The following is a 12,849-nucleotide window of genomic DNA, read 5'->3' as shown; positions in this document are numbered from 1 at the left end:
GCCTCAGAAAAAAGAGTTGTTGATGCTCATCAGGCTGGAAAAGGTTACAAAACCATCTCTAAAGAGTTTGGACTCCACCAATCCACAGACAGGCAGATTGTGTACAAATGGAGGAAATTCAAGGCCGTTGTTCCCCTCCCCAAGAGTGATCGACTAACAATGATCACTCCAAGAGCAAGACGTGTAATAGTCTGTGAGGTCACAAAGGAACTTCTAAGCAACTAAAAGCCTCTCTCACATTGGCTAATGCTAATGTTTATGAGTCCACCATCAGGAGAACACTGTACAACTATGGTGTGCATGGCAGGGTTGCAAGGAGAAATCCACTGCTTTCCAAAAAGAACATAGCTTCCCTTCTGTAGTTGGCTTAAGATCACATGGACAAGCGAGAAGGCAAATGGAAAAATGTTTTGTGGATAGATGAGACCAAAATAGAATTTTTGGTTAAATGGGAAGCATTTTGTTTGGAGAAAGGAAAGCACTGCATTCTAATATAAGAACCTTATCTCATCTTTGAAACATGCTGGTGGTAGTATCATGGTTTGGGCCTGTTTTGCTGCACCTGGGCTAGGATGATTTACTATAATTGATGGAACAATGAATTCTGAATGATACCAGCAAATTCTAAAGGAAAATATCAGGACATCTGTCCATGAACTGAATCTCAAGAGAAAGTGGGGCATGCAGCAAGACAACGACCCTAAACACGCAAGTCGTTCTACCAAAGAATGGTTAAAGAAGAATAAAATTAATGTTTTGGAATGGCCAAGTCAAAGTCCTGACCTTACTCCAATAGAAATGTCGTGGAAGAACCTGAAGCAAGCAGTTCATGTGAGGAAACCCACCAACATCCCAGAGTAGAAACTGTTCTGTACTGAGGAACAAGCTAAATTTCCTCCGAGCCGATGTGCAGGACTGATCAACAGTTACCCCAAACATTTAGTCGCAGTTACTGCTGCACAAGGGGGTCACACCAGATACAGTTACAGAACAAAAATTCACATACTTTTACCATTCACAGATTTGTCATATTGGATCATTTTCATCAAGAAATAAATGACTCATATAAAGATCATATTTTTGTCTCATTTGTTTAAATGGATTCTCTTTGTATAGGTTTAGGACTTGTGCGAAAATATGATGTTTTAGGTCAGATATCTAGAAAATTCTAAAAGGTTCACAAACCTTCAAGCACCACTGATTATTTCCCTATAACAGCATGCCGTGTAATGTTTTATTTCTGTAGATGTGGTGTACTGCACTTCTGTTCTGATCAATTACCTGTTTGCAATAAAGCAGATTTCATATGAGTTGAAGAATCACTTCAGTATTGTGCACTTTTCAAGCATTCTAAAAGGGATTGAATGTCTACAACAAAGTACCAGACTTTTTTTTTTTTTTTTTTAAAGTGTGCATAGAAGAGAGTTATTAGAATTATAAGCACGGCCATAATAATGTAGGAATAAGTGCATCATCGGAAATGTGTTGCTGAGAATAGAAAAGATGGACGGTAACTCAGCAACTACTGAGCGCCACCTTATCTGACACTGGAATTTTGCAAATCAGTTTAATTACCAAAAATGGAGTGTAGGTGTAGGAGTCTGCATATAAGAGTGTACTAAGGCTATTCGGGATAATCACTCTTTGAGCATTTAAGTGTTAAGGCGAAAAGTATTTTTAAAAGGCTCAAAAGAGAGTATCTCATAATAGTGCTGGCTTAAGTGTTAGTGAGTGGAATGGAAAAACTCAAAACCCGAACTTTAAGAGTTCACTTGTAATGATGGGCAATTTGCAAAGGATTTCTTCTTTCTGAATGACTCTGAAGTGAACTGGGTGAATCGCTTCACAAACGTGACGAGGAAACGTCAGAACGTGAGCAAGCTGTAAGCCCTAAGTAGCTTAATCCTGGATTTTAAACATTATATTCACACTAGAACAGGCAGATTGGACTTGTAACCTTCTTACCTGTCATTGTCTGCAGGTCTGAAGCCAGGCAGGATGTGTTTGAAACTGCTGTTCCTGTCCAGCTTGGGTTGACTCTTAGTCCTCTTTATTGACCCCTTTAACCTGCGACTCAGGAAACCCTAATAAGTGACATAAAGAAAATGATTAATTCTCACACACCCTGTACCATGTTATGATTGTTCAGTGTCTTACAGTGTACGATCAGTACTGGTTTCATCTACAATTTTTCAACATGTTGGCCACTGATTTATTTATTTATTTATTTATTTTTGCACTTGGGAGTGACCTGGACAGAGAAGTTTTCTGAAGAGAAGACATTTTCTGGTTGTGGAAGAAACCTGGAAGAAAATGGATCACATGTCCTAGAAATATTAGAAGTCCTGGGAGAGTGTAAAGTCAGGATCAGCAGTGCTCCTCTGGTGGCCTGGTGACAGCTACACTAATTCATTCATTCATTCCATCAATTTATACTGGTCAGGGTTTTAGCACCAACAATGCTCCTATAATGGTCTGGTGACGGTGACAGTCGTTAACTGGTTGTTCATTCATTCATAATTTTATATGAGTCAGGGAGTTGGTGTCAGAAATGCTTATATGGTGGCCTGGTGAAAACAGCAGTCAGTAACTGGTCATTCATTCATTCATTCATTCATTCATTCATTCATTCATCCATCACTTTATATGGGTCAGGGTGTTGGTGTTAGCAATGCTCCTATGGTGGCCTAGTGACAGTTGCAGTCAGTAGCTGGTCTTTCATTCATTCATTCATTCCTTTATCACTTTAAATGAGTCAAAGTGTTGGTGTAAGCAATGCTCAAATGGTGGCCTGGTGACTATGACAGTTCGTTCATTCATTTAACCAAGTATTCACTCATTCATCACTTCACACTGGTCAGGGTGTTCATGTGAGCAATGCTCCTGTCGTGTCCAGGTGACAGACAGAATACAGTCTGTAACAGTTACTTCATTTATTTATTCATTCATCTACCCATCCACCAATCCATCCATCCATCCATAATTAGTTTACACTGGTCAGGGTGTTTGGGTCAGCAATGGTTCTGTGGTTTCCTGGTGGTAGATGGACTACAGTCGGTAATCATTCATTCATTCATCCATCCATTCACTTGCTTATCATGTTATACTGGTCAGGATGTCACTGTTAGCAATGCTCCTGTAGTGGCCTGGTGGTAGATGGACTAAAGTAAGTACTTATTCATTCATTCGTGCATTCGTTCATTTATTCATTCATTCCTCCATCCATTCATTCATTCATTCATTCACTTGCTTATCATGTTATACTGGTCAGGTTGGCTGTGCCAGCAATGCTCCTGTACTGGCCTAGTGACAGATGGACTACAGTCAGTATTCATTCATTAACTAATTCAGTCAACACTTTAGACTGGACTGGTCATCAGTGTTAATGTCAGTAAGGGGTCAGTATGGATTCTACTATGGATGTTATTGTTAAAGATCAGAAGTGAGTGATTGTAAGTGATTCTTAGGGGGCATGAGTTATGACCGTCCTGTCAAATGTCCTGGAAAAGTCAGCATTCTGTGGGACTGTGATGCTTCAATGAAATACTAACCAGGAGTTTAGCTTGGAATTGTTTGCTTGAATTAAATATAGGTAAAAATATCTGCACAGGGAATAAACAATGTCCTGCATTGGCAAATACACTGCTCCACAGTCATCTGCATAGAGTAGAAGATCAGTGAAGAAGACCACTAGAAAATGAGCAAATGGCAAGAGAAATAGAAAATAACACCATGTTTAAGGAGTTTACATGAATCTCCATACGTTTGTCTTGTGCTGTTTTGGTAAAGAGAGAAGTAGAGAGTTTATGGTCTCCAACTGCACACCAGAAGAGAGAACAAGGAGGTGGAGATTTTATACAGAACATAAAGAACCTTTCTAACATGATTTAAGGTCATTCGATATAATTACCACTTCTAATTCCATGTCATCTTTCATTTCTTTTTATTTATATTCAGTGTGTGTGTGTGTGTGTGTGTGTGTGTGTGTGTGTGTGTGTGTGTGTGTGTGTTCAGCCGCTCAACTCTTCTAGTTACCATGGAGACACTGGGCTGTGACCGAGAAATTTGAAAAAGAATGAGAGAAGAGAGAGTGAAAGAGCGATAGAAAGACAAGGAGGCAAGGGCAGATGAAGTGAAAAGTATGCGTCTTACTTTGAGACTGATGGGGCAGAAGTGCAGCACAATGAAGTAAAAGAGGAGAGCAAAAGAGAGTGACAGCTTATAGAGACATACAGTGTGTACTCACACACACACACACACACACACACACACACACACACACACACACACACGCACACACTCAGAGATGTTGGCTTTACTAAATAACACTATGCCTACATCATTTAACCTGAGTGGTGGGTGTAATGGTAGTGTTACCTATATAAGCCCTTTATGACATCAGGACTTTGGTAACACTTAAGTCTATTTTGCATAGCGATACATAGCACCTATATAAGCTCCTTATGACAACTGTTATAAACCTACATAAGCATTTATAAAGCCTTATTCTAACAGGCATCAATTGTCATTAGGACTTTTGTAACACTGTACTTAAGTCTATTTTCCATAGCAATGCATAGCACATACATAAGCTCCTTATGGCATCTGTCATAAACCTACTTAAATGTTTATAAAGGCTTATTCTAACAGATATAAAACCAGTAAAACCAGTGTCCATGGTGATCAATAGCAACTGTATACTTTAAGCACATTATAACAACTGTCATAACTTGATATAAGCATTTGTAAAGATTTATTCTAACAGGTGTCAACTGTCATAAAGACTGTGAAAACTCTTTACTTACAGGTGGTGGTCATAGTGATACATAGAATCTACATAGGTCCTTCATGACAACTGTCATAAACCTACATAAGCATTTGTAAAGATTTATTCTAACAGGTGTTTACTGTCATAAAGACTTTGGTAACAATTAACGTAAATCTAGTGTTTGTGCTGATGCAACTATATATGCCCTTTAAGTCAGGTGTCATAAACCTACATAAGCATTTATAAAGGCTGTTTCCGACAGACATCAACTTTCATAAAGTCTTTGATAACACTTAAGGCTGTTGTCCATAGCAACACATAGCACTATGGCTTTGGTAACACTTCACTTAACACGCTGATGTCCACAGCAATACATAACGCCTACATGAGTCCTTCATTGCAACTGTCATAAACCTAGATAGACATTTAGAAAGGCTTATTCTAATATGTCAGTTGTCATAAAGGCTGTAGTAACACCTAAGACAAGTATTGTTTATAGCAATACTGTACATAGCACCTCGACATAAGCCCTTTATAACTTTCCTAACTGTCATAAACCTTCCTTAAAATTTAGAAGAGCTTATCCCAATAGGTGTCAGCTTGACATAAACGTAACAAACAGATCTTATGACAGTTAATGCCTGTTACAATAAGCCTTTGGAAATACCTATAGATTTATGTCAGTTGTTATGAAGGAGTTATGTAGATTTTATGTAGATGTAATCTAGCTTTATGAATACCTTTAAATAAATCTTTCAAAATGCCTGTTAGGTTTATGTAATTTGAAAGGAATGGGTTATGTAGCTGTAATGTAGCTTTATGAATACTCTTAAATACACATTTAAAATGCCTGTAGGTTTATGTCAGTTGAAAGGAATGGGTTATGTAGCTGTAATGTAGCTTTATGAATACTCTTAAATACACATTTATAATGCCTGTAGGTTTATGTCAGTTGTCAGAAGTCAGTATGTCATGTAGTGTAGATGTAATGTAGCCTTATGAATCTTTTAAATAAACAATTGTTTCTAGGTATTTGTCAGTTGTCATACAGGGGTTATATAGATGTCATGATGTAATGTAACTTTATGAATGCCTTTTAAAATAAACCTTTAAAATGCCTTGCAGGTTTATATAAAGTACCCATCGTGTAGCTTAATGAATGCCACCATTAAGTAAACTGTTACCCCTTACCTCAGCCTCAGTAATTAAAAGTAAATGTTTGCTTGTTTAGTTGTTTGGGACGTCCTCACAGTCTCCACATGCTCATGTACTCCTACCGTTGTGTAGACATTTGCTCCGCACAAAGCGCTAAAGCATGCCCACCCCTACAAGTTCTGATATGAATGTAATTGTAAACAGCCATTTATTAGGCTGCTCTATTCACAATTACAGCATCTGCATATTTGATTTCTCTAGCCAAATGAACACATACGCACGTACGTACACACACACATGCACACGTACACAATTCCCTCCTCTCACACACCCCTAATCACAGACTAATCACTCAGGGTTTCAGTGCACTAATTACATTGTGAAGGCACAGTGCAGAGATGCAAATTAGGAGATGGAGGACAAACTCGGAAGCTAAGAGAGATGTATGCACTGCTGTGGTTACTATATTCCAATCCTCAACATAAATATCTTCCTCAGACCTTGCCATACGTCAGTATTGCTGTATTATAAATAACAGGCATGGATTCATCATTCTTTTTAGATTATGGCGGGGAAAAAATTCTGAATTTCATTTGGACACCAACATGTTATCAAGCTATCATTTAAAACGAATGCTACAGAAAGGCTGCAGAAATTGTGTTGTACTTCTGAAAAAACAGCTAGTTAGCGATGGCGATCCTTGCTGTTTAAACTTTACAAGGAACACATACAAACTCCTCACTGCACAATTTGAGTTGTCTATAGGCATAACTGGATATCAAAATGGTGTAGCCTATTTAAACAAATACGTGAAAGTATTGGAAATATTTGCCCATATTGTACTATTCAATCAGTACTGAACTTTCAACGCATCATGTAGCACCAACAAACTTGTTATAGGGCTGAGTGTCATGTTCTCTTTTCTATTCAGTAAGAACAAATGATCAGATGATCAGATGGGATGCTAGGCAATGAGCTTTAGTTACTAAACGGAAATCCCGCTCTTCGTCATGGTTACGCAAATACTTTCCCAGTGTTTTGGTATCTTCAGTTTGTTTGAAATGCGACACACAGCATTTCATTTACAAATGAATACATGACATCGTGATTATATCGGATCTTAATGTGTATCTTGACAATACCACAATGGGCATGTTTAAAAGTGCCGTTCGGAAAGAACCTTCAGCTATGGTCTAAACTTTTCCGAACCCCCTGCACCACCTCACTATACAAATCCTGCATTACGTGACTGTTAATACAGTTTATAGCTAGAAATGACCCTGTCTGAGGCGTTTCTTATAAAAACGGCACAACACTATAAGAGACTGGATGCAATTTGGGGGCATGGAGTGGGATTTTAAACCCGGCTTTTTACCAATTTGGTTATTTTTCAATTCCCACCTTATTCCATTGCCTATCATATGACTATTTACCATCTTCTGCATACACGAGCAAACAGATGCACATGATTGGCTGGTGTTGTTGTGAATGACAGCATGGCCAATTTGGCAGTCTTGGAAAAGTTTCATTTTTACTTCTCGTAAACATTGCAGTGAATTCTTTTTCTAGAAGCATTTTCACGTTACAAAATTTCTTGATTATGTTTATTTACCAGTTTAACGGTACTGCATATCTTTTCCCAAACAATAACAATCCAGTGGGGGGGGGGGGGGGGGGGGCAGGCCATGGATAACTTTGTTTTGTTTTCTTTGTCTGCTTGAAAGTTTGTCATTTTTGTCCCATTCTGTAGCAGCACGAGAAGTTCTAGAGGTCTCCGGATCGCAGTTTACGCGTTCGTAGACTCCCACGCCTTCCTGTACTCGTGGCTTGTGGGAACCTGGAGCTTGTTTAGAGCCCCAGGGTCCAGTGTAATCTATCCATCTGTGAGTTTCTGACTGCATCTCCTGGCTCAATCTGTTCAGCAGGCAAAATGCTTGATTTATGCATAACTCACATCTGTGATCCCAGGTTGTTGTTCTTGTTGTTTGGTATTTTTTTAAAAAAATATGAATGCATTCTGTTCATGAATATAGTTAGGAATTTCGAGTAGACTTTTTCTTACTAAAGTTTAAAACAAATAGCGCATAAGTAATTTAATATTAAAGATAGCACCACATTAGCAGGCTTCTATTATAAGTCCAGCTATAAGTGGGGGTCACAGAATATTCTGATAGTGGTATGATGTACGACACTTGAGTGTAGCTAAAATCCAAGTCCTAATATAATCCATTATGCATCATCTGAAGATAATTAAATCAGACCACTCGATTTCACTTCAAGATAGCTAAGTCAAATATCATACAGTAATTGTCTGATCCTGATGGAGTAAAAGGACACTAATCAGATATTAGTCTCAATTTCAGACACTCCACCCACAGGCCACAGAGCATTTGATACCTTTTGCACACTTTTTTTGGCCACAAGCATCAGGCTTTTGAAGGCTGGAACCTAATTAGCCTTTCTGCACTTCCATGTATGATCATGTCTGTGCGCAGACATGTGCGACAAAATGACCTTTACAGAGCAACCTATAGTGACTGGGTTAAAAAGATCATTGCATCTCATCTTCACATTAAAAAAAAAGGTTTGTTTGAAACAATCATTGGTGCATAAACAACATTTCCTTACTAGTTTAGATACTGATTTAGTCTGTATCATTAATTTAAAAGGGCTGGTTAATACATGCTTTATTAAATCTATTATGGCATGCTATTATGATGATATATGCTCATTTAGTGTATTAATGTCTGTGATTGTCACTGCATTCATAAATGAGTTATAAAGCTATTTAGGAATCTTGCTTATCTGTCTATCTATCCTTTCCCACTGAAGCTAAGCAGGATTGAGCCTGGCTAGCACCTGGATGAAAGACCTCCTAGGGAAAGCTAAGGTTGCTGCTAGAAGTGGTATTAATGAGGCCAGCAGGGGGCGCTCACCCTGTGGTCTGTGTGGGTCCTAATGCTCCAGTAGAGTGATGGGGACACTACACTGTAAAAACAGCACTGTCTTTCGGATGAGACATTAAACCGAGGTCCTGACTCTCTGTGGTCATTAAAAATCCCAGGACACTTATCGTAAAGACTATGGGGATAACCTCGGTGTACTGGCGAAATTTCCCCATTGGCCCTTAACCATCAAGACCCCCTGATAATCCCCATCTCTGAATTGGCTATATCACTCTCCTCTCTACCAATACCTGGTGTTTTGGGCGTTCTGGCGCACTATGGCTGATGTCACATCATCCAGGAGGATGCTACACACTGGTGGTGGTTAAGGAGAGTTCCCCGTATACATTGTAAAAGCGCTTTGAGTGTCTAGAAAAGCACTATAAAAATCTAAATCTATCTATCTATCTATCTATCTTTCAGATGGATCTATTTCTGTAACAACAGCTTGGACTATAGGTTGCAGGTTAATGTTAATGCATTCATTCTAATACATAGATATGTTGAATTTCCTGTGAGGAGATTTTTTTGAAAGGAGTCTCCAGTCTCAGTCTGAGGTAAAGCTCTAACAGGCCTGTCACTATAGCTTTTTTTTTTTTGGACAAAATATTATCCCAGAAATAATTGCCATAAACGATATTAATGTGAATTGCTGTGGTATAACGTGACTTAACTTTGAGACACTCCTTGACGTTCTGGTATAAGAAAATAATCGCTTTCAGGGCCCAAATGCACATCTTGTCATGCAATCTATGTCAGTTTTAGTTCACTTGATATACATTCGTCTGAATCGCCATTTAGAAAACGCCTTGTTTTACAGTAGGTGATCAGGAACATCTTAAGGCAGTGATTAGATGGTCAGGTGGGCTCGATTATGGTTGGAGCTAAAGTCTACAGGAAGGTTAATTTCCAGGAATGGGGTTGGTGACCACTGATCTCAACTCTTGAATCCCTAAGCTTAAATACAGTGATTAATCAAAGAACAGTCCAAAAAAACCAGAGAAGGTACAGTAGTTAAAGTAACCTCGCTCCTCCTGCACATCGCAATATATATCCATGCAGGGTGCTCCTGGCCTAGCCTCCGGATCCACTTACCGTCATCAATCTTAATTTAGTCTCAGTTTAGCATTAGTGTCAGAACGATATCTTTAAGCAATTAAAAAAAGTACTCGATCCTAAACATGATTCTGATGGGGTTTTTTTTTTTTTTTTCGACTGCAACTACTAAATCAAATATAGAGGAAGCTTATTATAGCTAGAGATAGAAGTAATTACATTTATAGATCTGGATTCATTTTTCCTGCTGGTCCTGGTGTGAGAAACAGCATGACTGTTTTCTCAGTTGATACGACTGCCCAGTGTGTTGTGATCATTTTTCGGTGTGTGTGTGTGTGTTTTCAGAATAATGTGATGATTAAACTATTTGCTATTCTAATAAATGACACCACTTTTTTAACGCATGTCTGCTAATTCCATATCAATGTCTTTGTCAATTGTTTCATTGTTACACCGAGACTTTTAGTGCAACAAATATCGTCCAGTGTAATTATGAATTTTAAAACAATTGTGAGGTATGAGATGTGGAGGAGTAAGTCAGAGGTAAGGTCTTATAGTGTTGTCACAGTGCAAAGGACAAGTATCAGCACCGTGATTCAATTTTTCATACACATAAACACGTGTTAGCTTTTGGTTGGCGATGAAACCTGTAGGAAGGTAGAGCTCAAGGAAGAGGGTTGGTGACCAATGGTTTAGATGGTTATAACAAGTCAAACTTTTTAATCGGTTACATTTAATATAGTGGAACATCCCAAAAAAAAAAAAAAAAAAAAAACATTACTTCCTTGCTAGCCTGTCTTTTTTTGTCTTTCTCTTGAAGCTAATAATTCAAAAAGGGATGCAGATCCATGTTCTCTAAACCTCTGAAGACTTACCGAGTGTTACAAAGCACTAACACTGGAGACTCCATCCCATAACTGTTAGATAAACATCTCCTAACAGTAAACTTCAACAATCAACAATGATATGCTTTTCTTCACACTCTATAACAGCGTGTTGTTCGGTTTTTCCCCCCAGCAGTTATTATTAGTCTTACTTCCTCCTGGGAAGTTTGCATTAACGAGTTGGGAAGTCGTAATTACAACATCAGGTGCGTTTAGGTCACTTTGGTCAGAGCGAGATGGCGGTGTACCTTCTCTTAATTAACTACACAAAAAAAACTCTACTAGAAAACGAAGAACAAAAAATGAGCATCAGGTGTGTTTTGATTTTTTTTTTTTTTTTTAATTTTAAAATGTTTTAAACCAATTTTTGAAGCCACGGAAAACTTTATTGTTACATGTTATATCATAATAGGACGATGCTGTCGTATTTTGTGCAGGCAATCAGCTTGTTTTATTATAAGTAAAAAAGCCTGATAATAACTTGCTACATAAACCAAACACATAATAACTGAAAACAGATTCTGAGACGAGGAAACATTCAATTTCAACAAATTTACCGTCAACTACAGATGTTGCATCCATTGTTTCCGCCATGTTTTATACTGACCCGCCCCCCAACTCGAAAACTTCTTGAATTACGTAATTACGACTCGGTGGTGGCGTTCGTGTGCGTTTGACTCGTAAATACGATCTTTCCGTCATGGCTTGAACGCACCATTAGCTCTGTGAATGAGTTGTTTCCTATAGAAACGCCAATGAAAGCGTTAACTTTCATCAGAGCTGTACTGTTATCGAAAATGAATCAGCACCCTCCGACCAATCAGATTTGAGAATTCAAGAGTTAATTGCGAAATATCCAAGAACCACAGCGCCTAGACTTCTGATTAAGTTTTACTCATCCAGTCCAACTTCAGACATCTGTTCACTTTAATCTCAGCATGTTTATACATTTCGGGGGGGGGGGGGGGGGGGGGACACGTCTGTTAAACTGTTTAAATACCAGGATGTTAAACATTTAAAGTAGGACTCACGTGTTATCAGTTACGCGGCTGTATCTATAAACTAGAAACAAGCTGTTTATTAGTCGGTCTGGACAACTGAGGAAATGTTCACGTTTACAAGGGCGGAGACGCGTTTGAATTAAAACAGCAAAACCACAACTTACAAGTAAAACTTGAAAGAGGAGATTAGTTTTCTGCAAATAAAAAAAAAAAATCTTTGAAGGGTAAATGGGAAATTAGAAAAAAGTTGCAGTACGTTGTCTCTCTCTCTCTCTCTCACACACACACACACACACACACACACACAACTTCACTTAACATGTGTACAGTACATGTTTCAGTACATGCCCAGATAAAAGTTTTTAAAACAAATAAATGAATTAATAACTCAAATGTTTTGTGAAAATGTTTTGCGTGTTGATTCATTTATACTCTTTTGTATAAAAGTTTTTATTTAAATCTTCGATTCAGACTGATGAGTTATATATCTTTTTATTTTTTATAAAGTTTATGTGTATGAAATGCTTTCTCTGTAAATGACCAGCCTTCGGATACGACAGAGACGTCTTTGTCAGTTCTAATACCGCGCATGATAACTTACTGTAACTCTAAAGGGCGTGGCAGCGGCTGTGGGTTCCATGGTGGCCGGGGTTTTATCAGGGGCGGAGCCGGGCATGCTCCGCCTCCGTCCTGCTCTCTCAGGAGGAGAATCTGAAACAGGGAAAGATCAAAACAGAGCGAATGTTAGCGTGTGATAAACATTTACAAATACCTACAGGATAGTGACCTGCAAAAAAGCAGCGATGGATTTCAAATGGAGGAGAACATCCAAACAACAAATACGGACTATTCAGGCCATGTTGCGTCACGTAAGCAAGCCCAAACAAACTATACAATGGTACGAGAGGCAGATCCGAGCACGTCTTCTTTTTGTGTGTGGAATGTGAGACTTAAAGCACAGCCTTCAACACAACGTACTGAACTAACACAACCCTCCTAATGTTCCACAACAATGTATACGCAGATTTAGATCTCTTCAT

At 38.5% G+C, this 12,849-nt stretch overlaps 1 protein-coding gene across 3 annotated transcripts in view; it reads right to left on the bottom strand.

Annotated features, from left to right (window-relative positions):
- Positions 1-12,849, bottom strand: part of dab2ipb (DAB2 interacting protein b) — a 150,769-nt gene that overhangs the window by 71,315 nt on the left and 66,605 nt on the right. For all 3 annotated transcript variants that reach the window (XM_017459668.3, XM_017459669.3, XM_017459667.3), the window contains exons 2-3: positions 12,411-12,520; positions 1,966-2,084 (exon numbers count right to left, since the gene is read on the bottom strand). In XM_017459668.3, coding sequence (XP_017315157.1) covers positions 1,966-2,084; positions 12,411-12,520 — 229 coding nt within the window. The remainder of the gene's footprint in view (positions 1-1,965; positions 2,085-12,410; positions 12,521-12,849) is intronic.

The sequence above is a fragment of the Ictalurus punctatus genome, chromosome 28 (assembly GCF_001660625.3).
Source record: "Ictalurus punctatus breed USDA103 chromosome 28, Coco_2.0, whole genome shotgun sequence".
Classification (NCBI taxonomy): Eukaryota; Metazoa; Chordata; class Actinopteri; order Siluriformes; family Ictaluridae; genus Ictalurus; species Ictalurus punctatus.
The sequence above is the reverse complement of the archived record's forward strand: the minus strand, read 5'-3'. Positions and strand labels throughout refer to the sequence as shown.